The sequence below is a fragment of the Chiloscyllium plagiosum genome, unplaced genomic scaffold, assembly GCF_037043375.1.
Source record: "Chiloscyllium plagiosum isolate Xiang-an unplaced genomic scaffold, Cpla_swu_hap1 HiC_scaffold_50, whole genome shotgun sequence".
In the NCBI taxonomy this organism is placed as follows: Eukaryota; Metazoa; Chordata; class Chondrichthyes; order Orectolobiformes; family Hemiscylliidae; genus Chiloscyllium; species Chiloscyllium plagiosum.
The window spans coordinates 59,056,895-59,080,178 of NW_028270188.1; the positions used below are offsets into that span (position 1 = coordinate 59,056,895).

The window sequence follows — 23,284 nt, forward strand, 5'->3', positions numbered from 1 at the left end:
TGCCTGTGTGTCTGTGTGTGCTTGTGTGTGTGTGCTTGTGTGTGTGTGAGTGTGTGTGTGAATGTGTGTGTGTGAGTCTGTGCGTGTTTGTGTGTGAATGTGTTTGTGTGTGAATGTGTGTGTGTGAGTGTGTGTGTTTGTGTGTGTGAGTGTCTGTGTGAGCCTGTGTGTGTGTGTCTATGTGTTTGTGAGAGTGTGTGTGAATGTGTGGGAGTGTTTGTGTGTGTGTGTGTGTCAGTCTGTGTGAGTGTTTGTGTGTGAGTGTGCGTGTGTGAGTGTGTGTGTGAGTGTGTGTGTGAGTGTGTGTGTGAGTATGTGAGTGTGTGTGAGTGTGTGTGTGCGTGAGTGTGTGTATGTGAGTGTGTGTGTGTTTGTGTGTGTGTTTGTGTGTATATCTGTGTGTGCGAGAGTGTGTTTGTGTGTGTGTGAATGTGTTTGTGTGTCTGTGTGTGAGTGTGTGTGTGAGTGTGTGTCTTTGTTTGTGTGAGTGCATGTGTGTGAGTGTGTGTGTGTTTGTGTGTGTGTGAGTGTGTGTGTGAGTTTGTGTGTTTGTGTGTGTGTATGTGAGTGAGTGTGTTTGTGTGTGTGAGTGTGTGTGTGTATGTGTGTGAGTGTGTGTGAGAGTGTGTGTGTGTGAGTGTGTGTGTGTGAGTTTGTGTGTGTTTGTGGGTGTGTGTGTGTGAGAGTGTGAGTGTATGTGTGTGAGTGTGTGTGTGTGTTGTGTATGTGAGTGTGTGTGTGTGAGTGTGTTTGTGTGTGAGTGCGTTAGTGTGTGTGTGTGTGTGTGTGTGTTCGTGTGTGTGAGTGTGTGTGTGAGTTTGTGTGTGTGTGAATGTGTGTGTGAGTGTGTGGGTGTGTGTGTGAGTGTCTGTGTGTGTCAGTGTGTGTGTCAGTGTGTGTGTGTATATCTGTGTATGTGAGGGGGACTGTGTTTGTGTGTGTGTCTGTGTGTGTGAGTATGAGTGTGTATGTGAGTGTGTGTGTGTTAGAGAGTGTGTGTGTTTGTGTGTGTCTGAGTCTGTGTGTCAGTGTGTGTGTGTGAGTGTGTGTTCATGTGTGTGAGTGTGTGTAAGTCTGTATGTGAGTGTGTATGTGTGACTGTGTGTGTGTGTGTGGATGAGTCTGTGTGTGTGTAGGTGTGACTCTGTGTGTGTGTTTGTGTGTGTGAGTGGGTGTGTGTCTGTGTGTGTAAGTTTGTGAGTGTGTGTGTTCTGGGCGCGTGTGTGCGTGTGTGCGTGTGAGTATGTGTAGGTGTGTGTGTGTGAGTGTGTGTGCGAGTGTGTGAGAGTGTGTGTGTGAGAGAGTGTGTGTGAGAGTGAGTGTGAGTGTGTGTGTGCGTGTGTGTTTGTGAGTGTGTGTGTCTCGTGTGTGTGTCTCGTGTGTGTGAGTGTGTGAGTCTCTGTGTGAGTGTGTGTAGGTGTGTGTGAGGGTGTGTGGGTGTATGGGTGCGCGTGTGTGTGTGTGTGTGTAAGTGTGTTTGTGATTGAGAGTCTGTGTGTATGTGTGTGGGTGAGTGTGTGTGTTCTGGGTGTGTGTGAGTGTGGGTGTGTAGGTATGTGTATGTGTGAGTGTGTGTGTGTGAGAGAGTGTGTGGGGGTGTGTGTGTGTGGGGGTGTCTGTGTGTGTGAGTATGTGTGTGTGCATGCATGTGTATACCTGTGTGTGTCTGCATGTGAGGGTATTTGTGTGTACATCTGTGTGTGTTTGTGCGTCTGTGTGTGCATGTGCATGTCTGTGTTTTGTGCCTGTGTGTAAGTGTGTGTGTCTGTGAGTCTGTAGGTGTCTGTGTGTGCGTCTGTGTGTTTGGTCTGTGTGTTGGTGTGTGTGTGTGCCTGTGTGTGTGTCTGTGTGTGTGTCTGTGTGAGTGTGTGTATATCTGTGTGTGTGCCTGTGTGAGCGTGTGTGCAAGTGTGTGTGTTTGTGTCTGTGTGTGTGAGCGTGTGTATATCTGAGTGTGTGAGTGTGTGTCTGTGCGAGTGTGTGTATATCTGTGTGTGTGTTTGTGTCTGTGTGTGTATATCTGTGCGAGTGTGTGTATATCTTTGTGTGTGAGTGTGATTGTCTGTGCGAGTCTATGTATATCTGTGTGTGTCGGTACGAGTGTGTGTATATCTGTGTGTCTGTGTGTGTGAATGTGTGTGTCTGTGCGAGTGTGTGTATCTCTATGTGTGTGTGAGTGTGTGTGCCTGTGTGAGTGTGTGTATATCTGTGTGTGTGTCTGTGCGAGTGTGTGTAAATCTGTGTATATATGTGTGTGAGTCTGTGTGAGTATGTGTATATCTGTGTGTGTGAGTGTGTGTGTCTGTGCGAGTGTGTGTATATCAGTGTGTCTGTGTGTGTGAGTGTGTGTGTCTGTGCGAGTGTGTGTATATCTGTGTGTGTATATCTGTTTGTGCCTGTGCGAGTGTGTGTATATATGTGTGTGTGAGTGTGTGTGCCTGTGCGAGTGTGTGTATATCAGTGTCTGTGTGTGTGAGTGTGTGTCTGTGCGAGTGTGTGTGTATCTGTGTGTCTGTGCGAGTGTGTGTGTCTGTGCAAGTGCGTGTATATCTGTGTGTCTGTGTGTGTGAGTGTGTGTGTGTCGGTGTGAGTGTATGTATATTTGTGTGTGTGTGTCTGTGCGAGTGTGTGTATATCTGTGTGAGTGTGTGTGTCTGTGCGAGTGTGTGTATATCTGTGTGTCTGTGTGTGTGTGAGTGTATGTCTGTACGAATGTGTGTGTCTGTGCGAATGTGTGTGTCTGTGTGAGTGTATGTATATCTGTGTGTCTGTGTGTGTGAGTGTGCGTGTGCGTATATCTGTGTGCCTGAGTGTGTGTGTCTGTGGGAATGTGTGTATATCTGTGTGTGAGTGTGTGTGTCTATGCGAGTGTGTATATCTGTGTGCCTGAGTCTGTGTGTCTGTGTGAGTGTGTGTATATCTGTGTGTGTGTGAGTGTGTGTGCCTGTGTGAGTGTGTGTATATCTGTGTGTCTGTGTGTGTGAGTGTGTGCGCCTGTGCGAGTGTGTGTGTCTGTGCGAGTGTATGTATATCTGTGTGTGTGTGTGTGTGTGTGTCTGTGCGAGTGTGTGTATATCTGTGTGTCTGTGTGTGTGAGTGTGTGCGCCTGTGCGAGTGTGTGTGTCTGTGCGAGTGTATGTATATCTGTGTGTGTGTGAGTGTGTGTGTCTGTGCGAGTGTGTGTGTGTGTGAGTGTGTGTGTCTGTGCGAGTGTGTGTATATCTGTGTGTGTGAGTGTGTGTGTCTGTGCGAGTGTGTGTATATCTGTGTGTGTGTGAGTGTGTGTGTCTGTGCGAGTGTGTGTATATCTGTGTGTCTGTGTGTGTGTGTGCTGCTGTACATTTGTGGCAATGTGCATGATGATATAAAGTGTCTGTATGTCTCACTGTATGTGTGTGCCTGTGTGCTTTACACTCTATGTGTCTGTGTGTGTCTTATTGTATGTACATTATGATATGTGTGTTTGCATGTATGACTGTGCACATTACTGCATTTGTGTCTATGTGCATTATGGTAAGTGCAAGTGTGTGTGTTTTACTGTCAGTAAGTGTCTCTGTGATACAGTGTGCACAGAGCGGAAATCTCTTGAGCAGGTGCCTCTTTGGAGACAGGATGTGCACATGCAGGAGGTGTAAAGGTCTTTCAGGCCCTTGGGTTTTAAACAGGAGCCGGGGGAACAGTTAGAACTCTTTCGAAATAAGCTGATGTCTTTGTCTAGAACTTTATATCCAAACAAAGTTTGCTTTCTTGCATCTTTTATCGTCAGTCCATCTGTGTGTGTGTGTGTGTCTGTGTGTGTGTGTGTGTGTGTGTGTGTGTGTCTGTGTGTGTGTGTGTCTGTGTGTGTGTGTCTGTGTGTGTGTGTGTGTGTGTGTGTGTGTCTGTGTGTGTATGCGTCTGTGTGTGTGTGCGTGTGTGTGTGTGTGCGTGCATGTGTGTGTATGCGTCTGTGTGTGTGCATGAGTGTGTGTCTGTGTGTGTGTGTGTGTCTGTGTGTGTGTCTGTGTGTATGAGTCTGTGTTTGTGTGCCTGTGCGTGTGTGTCTGTGTGTGTGAGTCTGTGTTTGTGTGCCTGTGCGTGTGTGCCTGTGCGTGTGTGTGTCTCTGTGTTTGTGTGTCTGTGTGTGTGTGTGCGTGTGTCTATGTGTGTGTGTGTCTGTGTGTGTGTGTCTGTGTGTGTGTGTCTGTGTGTGTGTGTCTGTATGTGTGTGTGTGTGTGTCTGTGTGTGTGTGTCTGTGTGTGTGTGTCTGTATGTGTGTCTGTGTGTGTGAGTCTGTGTTTATGTGCCTGTGCGTGTGTGTCTGTGTGTGTGAGTCTGTGTTTGTGTGCCTGTGCGCGCGTGTGTGTGTGTGTGTCTGTGTGTGCGTGTGTGTCTGTAGGTGTGACTGTGTGTGTGTCTGTGCGTGTGTCTGTGTGTGTGTATGTGTGTGTGTGTCTATGTGTGTGCGTCTGTGTGTGTTTGTCTGTGTGTGTCTGTGTGTGTGTGTGTGTGTCTGTGTGTGTGTGTCTGTCTGTGTGTCGGTGTGTGTGTGTGTCTGTATGTGTGTGTCTGTGTCTGTGTGTGTCTGTGTGTATGTGTGTGTGCCTGTGTGTGTCTGTCTGTGTGTGTCTGCCTGTGTGTGTGTGTGTCTGTGTGTGTGCCTGTGTGTGTGTGTCTGTGTGTGTGTCTGTGTGTCTGTGTGTGTGTGTCAGTGTGCGTGTGTGCGTCTGTGTCTGTGTGTGTGTCTGTGTCTGTGTGTGTCTGTGTGTGTCTGTGAGTGGGTCTGTGTGTGTGTCTGTGTGTGTGTGTGTGTCTGTGTGTGTCTGTGTGTGTGTGTGTCCGAGTGAGTGTGTGTGTGTGTGTCTGTGTCTGTATGTGTCTGTCTGTGAGTGTGTCAGTGTGTGTGTCTGTGTGTGTGTGTCTGTGTGTGTGTGTCTGTGTGTGTGTCTGTGTGTGTATGTCTGTGCGTGTGTGTCTGTGTGAGTGTGTCTGTGTGTGTGTCTATGTGTGTGTGTGTCTGTGTGAGTGTGTGTCTGTGTGTCTGTGTGTGTGTGTCTGTGTGTGTGTGTGTCCGAGTGAGTGTGTGTCTGTGTGTGTCTGTGTGTGTCTGTCTTTGAGTGTGTCAGTGTGAGTCTGTGTGTGTGTGTCTGTGTGTGTGTCTGTGTGTGTATGTCTGTGCGTGTGTGTCTGTGTGTGTCTGTGTGTGTGTGTCTGTGTGTGTGTGTCTGTGTGTGTGTCTGTGTGTGTCTATGTGAGTGTGTGTGTGTGTCTGTGTGTGTGTGTCTGTGTGAGTGTGTGTGTGTGTCTGTGTGTGTATCTGTGTGTGTGTCTGTGTGAGTGTGTGTGTGTCTGTGTGTGTGTCTGTGTGAGTGTGTGTGTGTGTGTGTCTGTGTGTGTGTCTGTGTGTGTGTCTGTGTGAGTGTGTGTGTGTCTGTGTGTGTCTGTCTATGTGTGTGTCTGTGTGAGTGTGTGTGTGTGTGTGTCTTTGTGTGTGTCTGTGTGTGTGTGTCTATGTGTGTGTATGTATGTGTGTGTCTGTGTGAGTGTGTGTGTGTCTGTGTGTGTCTGTGTGTGTGTCTGTGTGAGTGTGTGTCTGTCTGTGTGTGTCTGTGTGTGTGTCTGTGTGTGCGTCTGTGTGTGTGTGTCTATGTGAGTGTGTGTGTGTGTCTGTGTGTGTCTGTGTGAGTGTCTGTGTGTGTGTGTCTGTGTGTGTGTGTCTGTGTGTGTGTGTCTGTGTGAGTGTGTGTGTGTCTGTGTGTGTCTGTGTGTGTCTTTGAGTGTGTGTGTCTGTGTGTATATGTCTATGTGTGTTTCTGTGTGTGTGTGTCTGTGTGTCCGTGTGTGTGTGTCTGTGTGTGTGTGTGTCTGTGTGTCTGTGTGTGTGTGTCTGTGTGTGTCTGTCTGTGTGTGTGTCCGCGTGTGTGTGTGTCTGTGTGTGTCTGTGTGTCTGTGTGTGTGTGTGTCTGTGTCTGTGTCTGTCTGTGTGTGTGTGTCTGTATGTGTGTGTGTCTGTGTCTGTGTGTGTGTGTCTGTGTGTCCGTGTGTGTCCGTGTGTGTCCGTGTGTGTGTGTCTGTGTGTGTTTGTGTGTGTGTGTCTGTGTGTGTCTGTCTGTGTGTGTGCCTGTGTCTGTGTGTCTGTGTGTGTGCCTGTGTGTGTGTCTATGTGTGTGTGTGTCTGTCTGTGTGTGAGTGCGTGTCTGTCTCTGTCTGTGTGTGTGTGTGTCTGCCTGTGTGTGTGTTTGTGTCTGTGTGTGTGTTTGAGTGTCTGCCCGTCTGTCTGTGACTTTGCATCTGTGTGTGCATGTGTATGTGTGTGTCTGTCTGTGTGTGCCTGTGTCTGTCCATCCGTTTGTGACTTTGCATCTGTGTGTGTCTGTCTGTGTGTGTGTGTGTGTGTTTGTGTGTCCATCTGTGTGTGACTTTGCATCTGTGTGTGTGTGTCTGTGTCTGTGTGTGTGTGTCTGTCTGTGTGTCTGTGTGTGTGTCTGTGTGTGTGTGTGAGTGTCTGTCTGTGTTTGTGTGTCTGTCTGTGCGTGTGTGTGTGTCTGTCCATCTGTTTGTGACTTTGCATATGTGTGTGTGTGTGTATATGTCTGTGTGTGTGTGTGCGAGTGTCTGTCCATCTGTGTGTGACTTTGCATCTGTGTGTGTGTCTGTGTGTGTGTGTGTGTGTGTGTGTCTGTCTGTCCATCTGTGTATGACTTTGCATCTGTGTGTGTATGTGTGTGTGTCTGTCTGTCCATCTGTTTGTGACTTTGCATCTGTGTGTGTGTGCATGTGTGTGTCTGTGTGTGTGTGTGTGAGAGTCTGTGTATGTGCGTGTGTGTATGTCTATCTGTGTGCGTGCGCGTTTGTGTGTGTGTCTGTGCATGTGCGTGCGTGTGTGTGTCTGTGTTTGTGTGAGTCTGTGTGCATGTGTGTGTCTGTGTGTGTGAGCCTGTGTGTGTGAGTCTGTGTGCATGTGCGTGTCTGTGTGTGTGAGCCTGTGCGTGTGTGAGTCTGTGTGTGTGAGTCTGTGTGCATGTGTGTGTCTGTGTGTGTGAGTCTGTGTGTGTGTGAGTCTGTGTGTGTGTGTGAGTCTGTGTGCATGTGTGTGTCTGTGTGTGTGAGTCTGTGTGTGAGTCTGTGTGCATGTGTGTGTCTGTGTGTGTGAGTCTGTGTGTGCGTGAGTCTGTGTGTGTGTGAATCTGTGTGCATGTGTGTGTCTGTGTGTGCGTGAGTCTGTGTGTGTGTGAATCTGTGTGCATGTGTGTGTCTGTGTGTGTGTGAGTCTGTGTGTGTGTGAATCTGTGTGCATGTGTGTGTCTGTGTGTGAGTCTGTGTGTGTGCGTGTGTGTGAGTCTGTGTGTGCGTGAGTCTGTGTGTGTGTGAATCTGTGTGCATGTGTGTGTCTGTGTGTGTGGGTCTTTGTGTGCGTGAGTCTGTGTGTGTGTGAATCTGTGTGCATGTGTGTGTCTGTGTGTGCGTGAGTCTGTGTGTGTGAATCTGTGTGCATGTGTGTGTCTGTGTGTGTGTCTGTGTGTGTGTGAGTCTGTGTGTGTGTGTGAATCTGTGTGCATGTGTGTGTCTGTGTGTGTGTGTCTGTGTGTGCGTGAGTCTGTGTGTGTGTCTGTGTGTGTGTGAGTCTGTGTGTGTGTGAATCTGTGTGCATGTGTGTGTCTGTGTGTGTGTCTGTGTGTGTGTGAGTCAGTCTGTGTGTGTGTGTGAATCTGTGTGCATGTGTGTCTGTGTGTGTGAGTCTGTGTGTGTGAATCTGTGTGCATGTGTGTGTCTGTGTGTGTGTCTGTGTGTGAATCTGTGTGCATGTGTGTGTCTGTGTGTGTGTCTGTGTGTGTGTGAGTCTGTGTGTGTGTGAATCTGTGTGCATGTGTGTGTCTGTGTGTGTGAGTCTGTGTGTGTGCGTGTGTGTGAGTCTGTGTGTGCGTGAGTCTGTGTGTGTGAATCTGTGTGCATGTGTGTGTCTGTGTGTGCGTGAGTCTGTGTGTGTGTGAATCTGTGTGCATGTGTGTGTCTGTGTGTGTGAGTCTGTGTGTGTGCGTGTGTGTGAGATTCTGTGTGTGTGCGTGTGTGTGTCTGTCTGTCTGTGCGCATGCTCGCGTTACTCTGCACCAGTCGGTATGTGGGTGTGAATTTATGTATGTGTGTGTTTACAGTGCATCCATCTCTGTAGTTGTGAATCAGTACATGGGAATCAGGCCAATTTGTCTGATTGTGCATCCAACTGTGAATGAATGTGTATACATCTGCCTTTCTATATATATGCACATATTTCTTTGTCAGTACATGTATGATTCTGTGGGATTGTATATTTATGTGGGTGCATTTCCATGTATTAACCAGGCAGTTTGTGTACTTACATGTACCTGTAAGCCTTTATCCATAGTTATCAATAAGAAAGTGTAGGTGTCTTTCTTAATGTATCTGGGTACTGAGGGAGTGCCGCACTGTTGGAGGGTCAGTGCTGAGGGAGTGCCGCACTGTTGGAGGGTCAGTGCTGAGGGAGTGCCGTACTGTTGGAGGGTCAGTGCTGAGGGAGTGCCGCACTGTTGGAGGGTCAGTGCTGAGGGAGTGCAGCACTGTTGGAGGATCAGTGCTGAGGGAGTGCCGCACTGTTGGAGGATCAGTGCTGAGGGAGTGCCGCACTGTTGGAGGATCAGTGCTGAGGGAGTGCCACACTGTCGGAGGGTCAGTGCTGAGGAAGCACCGCACTGTGGGAGGGTCAGTGCTGAGGGAGTGGGCACTGTCGGAGGGTCGGTGCTGAGGGAGGGCGGCACTGTCGGAGGGTCAGTGCTGAGGGAGTGCCGCACTGTGGGAGGGTCAGTGCTGAGGGAGTACCGCACTGTGGGAGGGTCAGTGCTGAAGGAGTGGGCACTGTCGGAGGGTCAGTGCTGAGGGAGGGCGGCACTGTCGGAGGGTCAGTGCTGTGGGAGGGCGGCACTGTCGGAGGGTCAGTGCTGAGGGAGCGCCGCACTGTCGGAGGGTCAGTGCTGAGGGAGTGCCGCACTGTCGGAGGGTCAGTGCTGAGGGAGTGCCGCACTGTCGGAGGGTCAGTGCTGAGGGAGGGCGGCACTGTCGGAGGGTCAGTGCTGAGGGAGTGGGCACTGTCGAAGGGTCAGTGCTGAGGGAGTGGGCACAGTCGGATGGTCAGTGCTGAGGGAGTGCCGCACTGTCGGAGGGTCAGTGCTGAGGGAGTGGGCACTGTCGGAGGGTCAGTGCTGAGGGAGTGGGCACAGTCGGATGGTCAGTGCTGAGGGAGTGCCGCACTGTCGGAGGGTCAGTGCTGAGGGAGTGGGCACTGTCGGAGGGTCACTGCTGAGGGAGTGGGCACTGTCGGATGGTCAGTGCTGAGGGAGTGCCGCACTGTCGGATGGTCAGTGCTGAGGGAGTGCGGCACTGTCGGAGGGTCAGTGCTGAGGGAGCGCCGTACTGTTGGAGGGTCAGTGCTGAGGGAGCGCCGCACTGTCAGAGGGTCAGTGCTGAGGGAGCGCCGCACTGTCGGAGGGTCAGTGCTGAGGGAGTGCCGCACTGTCGGAGGGTCAGCGCTGAGGGAGTGCCGCACTGTAGGAGGGACAGTGCTGAGGGAGTGCCAATTGTGGGAGGGTCAGTACCGAGGGAGTGCCGCACTGTCGGAGGGTCAGTGCTGAGGTAGTGCCGCACTGTGGGAGGGTCAGTGCTAATGGAACACCGCACTGTCAGAGGGTCAGTGCTGAGGGAGTGCCGCACTGTCAGAGGGTCAGTGCTGAGGGAGAGCTGTACTGTGTGAGGGTCAGTGCTGAGTGAGTGCCGCACTGCGGGAGGGTCAGTGCTGAGGGAACACCGCACGGTCGGAGGGTCAGTGCTGAGGGAACACCGCACGGTCGGAGGGTCAGTGCTGAGGGAACGCTGCTCTGTCGGAGGGCCAGTGCTGAGGGAGTGCCGCTCTGTGGGAGGGTCAGTGCTGATGGAGTGCCGCACTCTGGGAGGGTCAGTGCTGAGGGAGTGGGCACTGTCGGAGGGTCAGTGCTGAGGGAGTGCCGCACTGTTGGAGAGTCAGTGCTGAGGGAGTGCCAATTGTGGGAGGGTCAGTGCTGAGGGAGCGCCACACTGTCAGAGGGTCAGTGCTGAGGGAGTGCCGCACTGTCGGAGGGTCAGTGCTGAGGGAGCGCCACACTGTCGGAGTGTCAGTGCTGAGGGATCACCGCACTGTCAGAGGGTCAGTGCTGAGGTAGTGTCGTACTGTCGGAGGGTCAGTGCTGAGGGAGTGGACACTGTCGGAGTGTCAGTGCTGAGGGAGTGGGCACTGTCGGAGGGTCAGTGCTGAGGGAGTGAGCACTGTCGGAGGGTCAGTGCTGAGGGAGCACCGCACTGTTGGAGGGTCAGTGCTGAGGGAGTGGGCACTGTCGGAGGGTCAGTGCTGCGGGAGTGAGCACTGTCGGAGGGTCAGTGCTGAGGGAGCACCGCACTGTTGGAGGGTCAGTGCTGAGGGAGTGGACACTGTCGGATGGTCAGTGCTGAGGGAGTGGGCACTGCGGAGGGTCAGTGCTGAGGTAGTGCCGCACTGTGGGAGGGTCAGTGCTGAGGGAGTGGACACTGTCGGAGGGTCAGTGCTGAAGGAGTGGGCACTGTCGGAGGGTCAGTGCTGAGCGAGAGTCGCACTGTTGGAGGGTCAGTGCTGCGGGAGTGGGCACTGTCGGAGGGTCAGTGCTGAGGGAGTGGGCACTGTCGGAGGGTCAGTGCTGAGAGAGTGGGCACTGTCGGAGGGACAGTGCTGAGGTAGAGGGCACTGTCGGAGGGTCAGTGCTGAGGGAGAGTCGCACTGTGGGAAGGTCAGTGCTGAGAGAGTGGGCACTGTCGGAGGGTCAGTGCTGAGGTAGAGGGCACTGTCGGAGGGTCAGTGCTGAGGGAGTGGACACTGGCGGATGGTCAGTGCTGAGGGAGTGGGCACTGTCGGAGGGTCAGTGCTGAGAGACTGGGTACTAGGGGAGGGTCAGTGCTGAGGGAGTGCTGCACTGTCAGAGGGTCAGTGCTGAGAGAGTGGGCACTGTCAGAGGGTCAGTGCTGAGAGAGTGGGTACTGGGGGAGGGTCAGTGCTGAGGGAGTGCCACACTGTCAGAGGGTCAGTGCTGAGAGAGTGGGCACTGGGGGAGGGTCAGTGCTGAGAGAGTGCCGCACAGACGGAGGGTCAGTGCTGAGGGAATATTGTTTCATTTTAACTCACCCTCCATTCCCCTCTGAATTGGCCTGACTGAATGTGTGATGACCATACCTCCAGACAGTGTGTTCCAGACCCTAACCACTCACTATGTAAGAAAAGATACATGGGAACACCATCGCATGCGAGATTCCCCCCCCTCCCCGCCCCACCCACCAAGTCACTCACCATCCTGACTTGGCATTCGATCATCATTCCCTCATGTTGTTTTGACATCGCTTTAAATCTGTTCCCTCTCATCTCGCTCGTTTTACCAACTTTCTCCTTATCTGCTCTATCCTACTGCCTTGTGAGGTTGAAATCCTCCCTAGGATCGCCTCTCAGCCTTCTTCGGTTCAAAAGTGTAGATCCAATCTTCGTCAATCTATCCTCATAACTGAAGTTCAACATCCCTGGAAACATTCTTGCGATGTCTCCAATTCGTTCAGCTCCTTCCTGAGGTATGGCGCCCAGAATTGTCATCCCGCAGAAGATCTCCAGTCTGTCCTCATAACGACGTCACCTCCCATCACTGAATCCCCCATCATCAACATCCTGAGGGTTACCATTGGCCAGAAACTCAGCTGGACCCACCACATAAACACAGCGGCTGCAAGAGCGGGTCAGAGGCTGGAAATCCTGCACCGAGTGACTCACCTCCTGACTCCCCCCAAAGCCTGTCCCACCATCTACAAGGCACAAGTCGGGAGAGTGATGGAATACTCCTCACTTACCCTGGATGGGAGCAGACCCAACAACACTCAAGAAGCTCAAGACCATCCAAAGACAAAGGAGCTCCCGCTTGATTGGCACCACATCCACAAATATCCCCCCTTCCCCTCCTGACGCTCAGTGTGTGTGCATCAGGAAGACATCAAGGATCCTTGGACAGCAGCTTCCAAACCCATGAGCCCTTCCATCTGGAAAGGCAAGGGCTGCAGATAAATGGGAACACCATTTTCCCGGCTAAAGTTCCCCTCTGAGCCCCTCACCATCCGGACTCGCAAATCTATGGGGTTCCTTCAGCGTCGCTGGGTCAAAATCCCGGCATTCCTTCCCGAAGAGGCATTAGTTCAAAAAGGCAGCTCTCCACCACCTTCTCATGGGGCAACCAGGGATGGGCAATGGAACGCTGGACCCAGCCAACGACACCCACGCCCCGTGAATGAACATTAAAAAAAAGAATCTGACGTTTCTCTTCCCCAGAGCCTTTCACGTCAGTGCCAATAGAAGAAGTGAAACGTCCCACGGCCACAACTGGAAGATGTCTCTTCAATGCCACGGCAAAAAAATCATTCCTCAGTTCCGGTCACCGACTCTGAATGGCCGATTGACCGTGGGATCTTGCGATGCACTAATTTCCTGTGTTGTCTCAGTGAAAGCACTTTCAAGTGGCGTTTCGAGACACGATGGGTGGGGTGGGGGGGACATGTGTGGGAGAAGTGCTCGCTAAATGCCAATCGTCATTGCAAGCCGATGTCCACAAGGTAGCTGAAGGGAAGCGCTGTTGACTGATGGAGTGCCAAGAGAGTCCCCAGGCGATAACTGCTCTGTTCCGGAGAGTGGGACTAATCCAGGTTTCACATTCTCCTCACTGTTTGAGTGAATACATTTCGCCTGCATTCCCAATTGAATTACAATAAGGTATTATTGTCACGTGTACTCAAGAGGGAAGAGTTCAAGACGACAGTGAAAACTGCACAAAGCCGCCGCTCTATGATTTAAAAAACAAAGAAGAATTTAAAAAAAGAGAAAAAAAAGAGACGGAGCCAAAACCATTGAGCCACTATGGGGCACCTGTCTGTGTGGGGATTTGCACAATCTCCGCGTGGGTTTCCTCCCAGTGCTCCGGTTTCCTCCCACAGTCCAAAGATGTGCAGGTCAGGGTGGATTGGCCATGCTAAATTGTCCCATAGTGCCCAGGGATGTGTAGGTTAGGGTGGATTGGCCATGCTAAATTGTCCCATAGTGCCCAGGGATGTGTAGGTTAGGGTGGATTGGCCATGCTAAATTGTCCCATAGTGCCCAGGGATGTGTAGGTTAGGGTGGATTGGCCATGCTAAATTGTCCCATAGTGCCCAGGGATGTGTAGGTTAGGGTGGATTGGCCATGCTAAATTGTCCCATAGTGCCCAGGGATGTGTAGGTTAGGGTGGATTGGCCATGCTAAATTGTCCCATAGTGCCCAGGGATGTGCAAGTTAGGGTGGATTGGCCATGCTAAAATGTCCCATAGTGTCCAGGGATGTGCAGGTTAGTGTGGATTGGCCGTGCTAAATTGTCCCATAGTGTTCAGGGATGTGCAGGTTAGGGTGGATTGGCCATGCTAAATTGTCCCATAGTGTCCAGGGATGTGCAGGTTAGTGTGGATTGGCCGTGCTAAATTGTCCCATAGTGTTCAGGGATGTGCAGGTTAGGGTGGATTGCCCATGCTAAATTGTCCCATAGTGCCCAGGGATGTGTAGGTTAGGGTGGATTGGCCGTGCTAAATTGTCCCATAGTGCCCAGGGATGTGCAGGTTAGGGTGGATTGGCCGTGCTAAATTGTCCCATAGTGCCCAGGGATGTGCAGGCTAGGGTGGGTTGGCTGTGCTAAATTGTCCCATAGTGTCCAGGGATGTGCAGGTCAGGGTGGGTTGGCTGTGCTAAATTGTCCCATAGTGTCCAGGGATGTGCAGGTTAGGGTGGATTGGCCGTGCTAAATTGTCCCATAGCGCCCAGGGATGTGCAGGTTAGGGTGGATTGGCCGTGCTAAATTGTCCCATAGTGCCCAGGGATGTGCAGGTTAGGGTGGATTGGCCGTGCTAAATTGTCCCATAGTGCCCAGGGATGTGCAGGTTAGGGTGGATTGACCATGCTAAATTGTCCCATAGTGCCCAGGGATGTGCAGGTCAGGATGGATTGGCCATGCTAAATTGTCCCATAGTGCCCAGGGATGTGCAGGTTAGGGTGGATTGGCCGTGCTAAATTGTCCCATAGTGCCCAGGGATGTGCAGGTTAGGGTGGATTGGCCATGCTAAATTGTCCCATAGTGTCCAGGGATGTACAGGTCAGGATGGATTGGCCATGCTAAATTGTCCCATAGTGTCCAGGGATGTGTAGGTTAGGGTGGATTGGCCATGCTAAATTGTCCCATAGTGCCCAGGGATGTGCAGGTTAGGGTGGATTGGCCATGCTAAATTGTCCCATAGTTTCCAGGGATGTGTAGGTTAGGATGGATTGGCCATACTAAATTGTCCCATAGTGTCCAGGGATGTGCAGGTTAGGATGGATTGGCCATGCTAAATTGTCCCATAGTGTCCAGGGATGTGCAGATTAGGGTGGATTGGCCATGCTAAATTGTCCCATAGTGTCCAGGGATGTACAGGTCAGGATGGATTGGCCATGCTAAATTGTCCCATAGTGTCCAGGGATGTACAGGTCAGGATGGATTGGCCATGCTAAATTGTCCCATAGTGTCCAGGGATGTGCAGGTTAGGGTGGATTGGCCATGCTAAATTGTCCCATAGTGCCCAGGGATGTTTAGGTTAGGGTGGATTGGCCATGCTAAATTGTCCCATAGTGCCCAGGGATGTGCAGGTTAGGGTGGATTGGCCATGCTAAATTGTCCCATAGTGCCCAGGGATGTTTAGGTTAGGGTGGATTGGCCATGCTAAATTGTCCCAAAGTGCCCAGGGATGTGCAGGTTAGGGTGGATTGGCCATGCTAAATTGTCCCATAGTGTCCAGGGATGTGCAGGTCAGGATGGATTGGCCATGCTAAATTGTCCCATAGTGCCCAGGGATGTTTAGGTTAGGGTGGATTGGCCATGTTAAATTGTCCCACAGTGCCCAGGGATGTGCAGGTCAGGGTGGATTGGCCATGCTAAATTGTCCCATAGTGCCCAGGGATGCGCAGGTTAGGGTGGATTGGCCATGCTAAATTGTCCCATAGTGTCCAGGGATGTGTAGGTTAGGGTGGATTGGCTTTGCTAAATTGTCCCATAGTGCCCAGGGATGTGCAGGTTAGGGTGGATTGGCCATGCTAAATTGTCCCATAGTGCCCAGGGATGTGCAGGTTAGGGTGGATTGGCCATGCTAAATTGTCCCATCGTGCCCAGGGATGTGCAGGTTAGGGTGGATTGGCCTTGCTAAATTGTCCCATAGTGCCCAAGAATGTGCAGGTTAGGGTGGATTGGCCATGCTAAATTGTCCCATAGTGCCCAGGGATGTGCAGGTTAGGGTGGATTGGCCATGCTAAATTGTCCCATAGTGCCCAGGGATGTGCAGGTTAGGGTGGATTGGCCATGCTAAATTGTTCCATAGTGCCCAGGGATGTGCAGGTTAGGGTGGATTGGCCGAGCTAAATTGTCCCATAGTGCCCAGGGATGTGCAGGTTAGGGTGGATTGGCCATGCTAAATTGTCCCATAGTGCCCAGGGATGTGCAGGTTAGGGTGGATTGGCCATGCTAAATTGTCCCACAGTGCCCAGGGATGTGCAGGTTAGGGTGGATTGGCCGTGCTAAATTGTCCCATTGTGCCCAGGGATGTGCAGGTTAGGGTGGATTGGCCATGCTAAATTGTCCCATAGTGCCCAGGGATGTGTAGGTTAGGGTGGATTGGCCATGCTAAATTGTCCCATAGTGCCCAGGGATGTGCAGGTTAGGGTGGATTGGCCATGCTAAATTGTTCCATAGTGCCCAGGGATGTGCAGGTTAGGGTGGATTGGCCGAGCTAAATTGTCCCATAGTGCCCAGGGATGTGCAGGTTAGGGTGGATTGGCCATGCTAAATTGTCCCATAGTGCCCAGGGATGTGCAGGTTAGGGTGGATTGGCCATGCTAAATTGTCCCATAGTGTCTAGGCCCCAGTGATGTGCAGGTTAGGGTGGATTGGCCATGCTAAATTCTCCCATAGTGCCCAGGGATGTGTAGGTTAGGGTGGATTGGCCATGCTAAATTGTCCCATAGTGCCCAGGGATGTGCAGGTTAGGGTGGATTGGCCATGCTAAATTGTCCCATAGTGCCCAGGGATGTGCAGGTTAGGGTGGATTGGCCATGCTAAATTGTCCCATAGTGTCTAGGCCTCAGTGATGTGCAGGTTAGGGTGGATTGGCCATGCTAAATTCTCCCATAGTGCCCAGGGATGTGTAGGTTAGGGTGCATTGGCCATGCTAAATTGTCCCATAGTGTCTAGGCCTCAGTGATGTGCAGGTTAGGGTGGATTGGCCATGCTAAATTCTCCCATAGTGCCCAGGGATGTGCAGGTTAGGGTGCATTGGCCATGCTACTTTCTCCCATAGTGCCCAGGGATGTGCAGGTTAGGATGGATTCCGGTAGTGTCCAGGGATGTGCAGGTTAGGGTGGATTGGCCATGCTAAATTGTCCCATAGTGCCCAGGCCCCAGGGATGTGCAGGTTAGGGTGAATTGGCCATGCTAAATTCTCCCATAGTGCCCAGGGATGTGTAGGTTGGGATGGATTCCCGTAGTGTCCAGGGATGTGTAGGTTAGGGTGGATTGGCCATGCTAAATTGTACCATAGTGTCCAGGCCCCAGGGATGTGCAGGTTAGGGTGAATTGGCCATGCTAAATTCTCCCATAGTGCCCAGGGATGTGCAGGTTGGGATGGATTCCCGTAGTGTCCAGGGATGTGTAGGTTAGGGTGGATTGGCCATGCTAAATTGTACCATAGTGCCCAGGGATGTGCAGGTTAGGGTTGGTTGGCCATGCTAAATTGTACCATAGTGCCCAGGGATGTGCAGGTTAGGGTGGATTGGCCATGCTAAATTGTACCATAGTGCCCAGGGATGTGCAGGTTAGGGTGGATTGGCCATGCTAAATTGTCCCATAGTGTCCAGGCCCCAGGGATGTGCAGGTTAGGATGGATTCCCGTAGTGTCCAGGAATGTGCAGGTTAGGGTGGATTGGCCTTGGGAAATGCAGGATTACAGGGAGACTGTAACTGTTTGGTGTAGAAGGGATGTTTTTCAGAGGGTAGACTCAATGGGCTGAATGACCTGTTTACACACCGTAGAGATTGTAAGAGATTCATGTTGACAGTCCCCACTCCGTGTCTTCCTGACGAGTAGAGATATTTTCTCAACATCAGTCCTTTCAATCTCTTTCACAATTTGTAGCCCTCAGTTACTCCTCCTCACTGCATTCCTTTCTCTCTCTCCGAGAAAAGCAGTCACAGTTTGTGCAACATAACTGATGGAGAGAGAGCTCCCTCTAAACTGTCCCCCCCCCCATCAAACACTCCTTCTTCCAATCTCTCCTTCTGCACTGCCACTAAGTCTTCTGTTTTAATCGTAGAGTTGAGTACGGGAAACTAATACCAGAACTGTGCAAACTGCTCTGAGTGTGGTCAAACCAAGGTATATCGAGCCCAGATCAGTACACAGTGCTGTCAGGGAGCTCTAACCCAGGTATACAGTGACTGGGTCAGTACACAGTGCTGTCAGGGAGCTCTAACCCAGGTATACAGTTACTGGGTCAGTACACAGTGCTGTCAGGGTGCTCTAACCCAGGTATACAGAGAATGGGTCAGTACACAGTGCTGTCAGGGAGCTCTAACCCAGGTATACAGTGACTAAGTCAGTACACAGTGCTGTCAGGGAGCTCTAACCCAGGTATACAGTGACTAAGTCAGTACACAGTGCTGTCAGGGAGCTCTAACCCAGGTATACAGTGACTAAGTCAGTACACAGTGCTGTCAGGGAGCTCTAACCAAGATATACAGTGACTGGGTCAGTACACAGTGCTGTCAGGGAGCTCTAACCCAGGTATACAGTGACTAAGTCAGTACACAGTGCTGTCAGGGAGCTCTAACCAAGATATACAGTTACTGGGTCAGTACACAGTGCTGTCAGGGAGCTCTAACCAAGATATACAGTGACTGGGTCAGTACACAGTGCTGTCAGGGAGCTCTAACCCAAGATATACAGTGACTGGGTCAGTACACAGTGCTGTCAGGGAGCTCTAACCAAGATATACAGTGACTGGGTCAGTACACAGTGCTGTCAGGGAGCTCTAACCAAGATATACAGTGACTGGGTCAGTACACAGTGCTGTCAGGGAGCTCTAACCAAGATATACAGTTACTGGGTCAGTACACAGTGCTGTCAGGGAGCTCTAACCCAAGATATACAGTGACTGGGTCAGTACACAGTGCTGTCAGGGAGCTCTAACCAAGATATACAGTTACTGGGTCAGTACACAGTGCTGTCAGGGAGCTCTAACCAAGATATACAGTGACTGGGTCAGTACACAGTGCTGTCAGGGAGCTCTAACCAAGATATACAGTGACTGGGTCAGTACACAGTGCTGTCAGGGAGCTCTAACCCAAGATATACAGTGACTGGGTCAGTACACAGTGCTGTCAGGGAGCTCTAACCCAGGTATACAGTGACTGGGTCAGTACACAGTGCTGTCAGGGAGCTCTAACCCAGGTATACAGTGACTGGGTCAGTACACAGTGCTGTCAGGGAGCTCTAACCCAGGTATACAGTGACTGGGTCAGTACACAGTGCTGTCAGGGTGCTCTAACCCAGGTATACAGTGACTGGGTCAGTACACAGTGCTGTCAGGGAGCTCTAACCCAGGTATACAGTGACTGGGTCAGTACACAGTGCTGTCAGGGAGCTCTAACCCAGGTATACAGTGACTGGGTCAGTACACAGTGCTGTCAGGGAGCTCTAACCCAGGTATACAGTGACTGGGTCAGTACACAGTGCTGTCAGGGAGCTCTAACCCAGGTATACAGTGACTGGGTCAGTACACAGTGCTGTCAGGGAGCTCTAACCAAGATATACAGTGACTGGGTCAGTACACAGTGCTGTCAGGGAGCTCTAACCCAAGATATACAGTGACTGGGTCAGTACACAGTGCTGTCAGGGAGCTCTAACCCAAGATATACAGTGACTGGGTCAGTACACAGTGCTGTCAGGGAGCTCTAACCCAGGTATACAGTGACTGGGTCAGTACACAGTGCTGTCAGGGAGCTCTAACCCAGGTATACAGAGAATGGGTCAGTACACAGTGCTGTCAGGGAGCTCTAACCCAGGTATACAGTGACTGGGTCAGTACACAGTGCTGTCAGGGAGCTCTAACCAAGATATACAGTGACTGGGTCAGTACACAGTGCTGTCAGGGAGCTCTAACCCAGGTATACAGTGACTGGGTCAGTACACAGTGCTGTCAGGGATTTCTAACCCAGGTATACAGTGACTGGGTCAGTACACAGTGCTGTCAGGGAGCTCTAACCAAGATATACAGTGACTGGGTCAGTACACAGTGCTGTCAGGGAGCTCTAACCCAGGTATGCAGTGACTGGGTCAGTACACAGTGCTCCAAGTGAGCTCTAACCCAGGTATACAGAGACCAGACCAATACACAGTGCTCCAAGTGAGCTCTAACCCAGGTATACAGAGACCAGACCAATACACAGTGCTCCAAGTGAGCTCTAACCCAGGTATACAGAGACCAGACCAATGCACAGTGCTCCAAGTGAGCTCTAACCCAGGTATACAGTGACTGGGTCAGTACACAGTGCTGTCAGGGAGCTCTAACCCAGGTATACAGTGACTGGGTCAGTACACAGTGCTGTCAGGGAGCTCTAACCCAGGTATACAGTGACTGGGTCAGTACACAGTGCTGTCAGGGAGCTCTAACCAAGATATACAGTGACTGGGTCAGTACACAGTGCTGTCAGGGAGCTCTAACCCAAGATATACAGTGACTAAGTCAGTACACAGTGCTGTCAGGGAGCTCTAACCCAAGATATACAGTGACTGGGTCAGTACACAGTGCTGTCAGGGAGCTCTAACCCAGGTATACAGTGACTGGGTCAGTACACAGTGCTGTCAGGGAGCTCTAACCCAGGTATACAGAGAATGGGTCAGTACACAGTGCTGTCAGGGAGCTCTAACCCAGGTATACAGTGACTGGGTCAGTACACAGTGCTGTCAGGGAGCTCTAACCAAGATATACAGTGACTGGGTCAGTACACAGTGCTGTCAGGGAGCTCTAACCCAGGTATACAGTGACTGGGTCAGTACACAGTGCTGTCAGGGATTTCTAACCCAGGTATACAGTGACTGGGTCAGTACACAGTGCTGTCAGGGAGCTCTAACCAAGATATACAGTGACTGGGTCAGTACACAGTGCTGTCAGGGAGCTCTAACCCAGGTATGCAGTGACTGGGTCAGTACACAGTGCTCCAAGTGAGCTCTAACCCAGGTATACAGAGACCAGACCAATACACAGTGCTCCAAGTGAGCTCTAACCCAGGTATACAGAGACCAGACCAATACACAGTGCTCCAAGTGAGCTCTAACCCAGGTATACAGAGACCAGACCAATGCACAGTGCTCCAAGTGAGCTCTAACCCAGGTATACAGAGACCAGACCAATACACAGTGCTCCAAGTGAGCTCTAACTGAGGTATATAGAGACCAGACCAATGCACAGGGCTCCACGTGAGCTCTAACTGAGGTACATAGAGACCAGACCAATACACAGGGCTCCAAGTGAGCTCTAACTGAGGTACATAGAGACCAGACCAATACACAGGGCTCCAAGTGAGCTCTAACTGAGGTATATGGAGACCAGACCAATACACAGTGCTCCACGTTAACACTAACTGAGGTACATATGACCAGACCAATGCACAGGGCTCCACGTGAGCACTAACTGAGGTACATAGAGACCAGACCAATACACAGGGCTCCACGTGAGCTCTAACCCAGGTATACAATGACTGGGTCAGTACACAGTGCTGTCAGGGAGCTCTAACCAAGATATACAGTGACTGGGTCAGTACACAGTGCTGTCAGGGAGCTCTAACCAAGATATACAGTGACTGGGTCAGTACACAGTGCTGTCAGGGAGCTCTAACCCAGGTATACAGTGACTGGGTCAGTACACAGTGCTGTCAGGGAGCTCTAACCCAGGTATACAGTGACTGGGTCAGTACACAGTGCTGTCAGGGAGCTCTAACCCAGGTATACAGTGACTGGGTCAGTACACAGTGCTGTCAGGGAGCTCTAACCAAGATATACAGTGACTGGGTCAGTACACAGTGCTGTCAGGGAGCTCTAACCAAGATATACAGTGACTGGGTCAGTACACAGTGCTGTCAGGGAGGTCTAACCCAGGTATACAGTGACTGGGTCAGTACACAGTGCTGTCAGGGAGCTCTAACCAAGACATACAGCGACTGGGTCAGTACACAGTGCTCCAAGTGAGCTCTAACCCAGGTATACAGAGACCAGACCAATACACAGGACTCCAAGTGAGCTCTAACTGAGGTACATAGAGACCAGACCAATACACAGTGCTCCAAGTGAGCTCTAACTGAGGTACATAGAGACCAGACCAATACAGTGCTCCAAGTGAGCTCTAACTAAGGTACATAAAGACCAGACCAATACACAGTGCTCCACGTGAGCTCTAACTGAGGTACATGAAGACCAGACCAATACACAGTGCTCCAAGGGAGCTCTAACTAAGGTACATAGAGACCAGACCAATACACAATGCTCCAAGTGAGCTCTAACTAAGGTACATAAAGACCAGACCAATACACAGTGCTCCAAGTGAGCTCTAACTGAGGTACATAGAGACCAGACCAATACACAGTGCTCCAAGGGAGCTCTAACTGAGGTATATAGAGACCAGACCAATACACAGTGCTCCAAGGGAGCTCTAACTGAGGTATATAGAGACCAGACCAATACACAGTGCTCCAAGGGAGCTCTAACTGAGGTATATAGAGACCAGACCAATACACAGTGCTCCAAGGGAGCTCTAACTGAGGTATATAGAGACCAGACCAATACACAGTGCTCCAAGGGAGCTCTAACTATGGTATATGGAGACCAGACCCATACACGGTGATCCAAGGGAGGTCTAACTGAGGTATATAGAGACCAGACCAATACACAGTGCTCCAAGGGAGCTCTAACTATGGTATATAGAAACCAGACCAATGCACTGCTCCGAGTGTGTTCTAAACCAGATATATAGAGACCAGATCAGTAGACAGTGCTCTGAATTTGATCTATGAAATTATTAGTCCAAGTTAAAGGTGACTCTCCACGCAAGATTCGTTCAGATTGAGGATCTCTGACCCTGGCCCTCAGAGTTGCCTCCTCTGCACATGAGGTTGAGTCAGGAGCAGGGTGAGGGCATGGCACAGACACACACAATGGCCGGTCTCTGTGCGAGGCAGATGGAGAGCACGGGAACGGCAGCAGGGATACCCCACCCCAGCCAGCGACACCACCCTCCTCTCACACTCACCGGGCTCGACTCTGGCGATCACCAACAGTGCCAAGGCGCAGACGGCAGGGCTTGCCATCGCTGGTCTGTCCCGGACGACGATGGTCTGACCTGCTGGGCGGTCAGTGCCGAACGTACGAGAGAGCGAGAACTGTCCGCCCCGCGGAGGGGAGGGGAGGGGAGGGGAGGGAAGTGGGCCCACACGGCCGGATGTTTATCTCTCACGGCCTGCTGGCCACAGCAGATGTTTCACAGGTTCCTCTTTCCCCCCGTCGGTGAAGCAGATCAAAGCTGACAGAACGTCCCCTGGGAGAGAGCACACACCAACAAAATCCCTCAGAGAGCTTCCACTGACTGATAAAGCAACCAGCCGGGCACTGCTAGCATTTACTCTGTATCTAACCCCGTGCTGCCCCTGTCCTGGGAGTGTTTAGTGGGGGGACAGTGTAGAGGGAGCTTTACTCTGTATCTAACCGCCTTGCTGAACCAGTTCCGGGAGTGTTTGAAGGGGGGACAGTGTAGAGGGAGCTTTACTCTGTATCTAACCGCCTTGCTGAACCAGTTCCGGGAGTGTTTGAAGGGGGGACAGTGTAGAGGGAGCTTTACTCAGTATCTAACCCCATGTTGTCTCCCGTCCTGGGAGTGTTTGAAGGGGGGACAGTGTAGAGGGAGGTTTACTCAGTATCTAACCCCGTACTGTCCCTGTCCTGGGAGTGTTTGATGTGGGACAGTATAGAGGAAGCTTTACTCTGTATCTAACTCCGTACTGTCCCTGTCCTGGGAGTGTTTGATGGTGGACAGTGTAGAGGGAGCTTTACTCTGTATCTAACCCCGTACTGTCCCTGTCCTGGGAGTGTTTTAATGGTGGACAGTGTAGA

The 23,284-nt window shown here is 51.4% G+C and overlaps 1 protein-coding gene across 1 annotated transcript in view; it reads right to left on the reverse strand.

Annotated features, from left to right (window-relative positions):
- The window catches only part of cd79a (CD79a molecule, immunoglobulin-associated alpha), a 93,374-nt gene extending 70,798 nt beyond the window's left edge, over positions 1 to 22,576 (reverse strand). Inside the window, exon 1 of the mRNA XM_087984986.1 lies at positions 22,428 to 22,576. Coding sequence (XP_087841112.1) covers positions 22,428 to 22,485 — 58 coding nt within the window. The 5' untranslated portion in view covers positions 22,486 to 22,576. The remainder of the gene's footprint in view (positions 1 to 22,427) is intronic.
- Between the last annotated feature and the right edge of the window lie 708 nt (positions 22,577 to 23,284).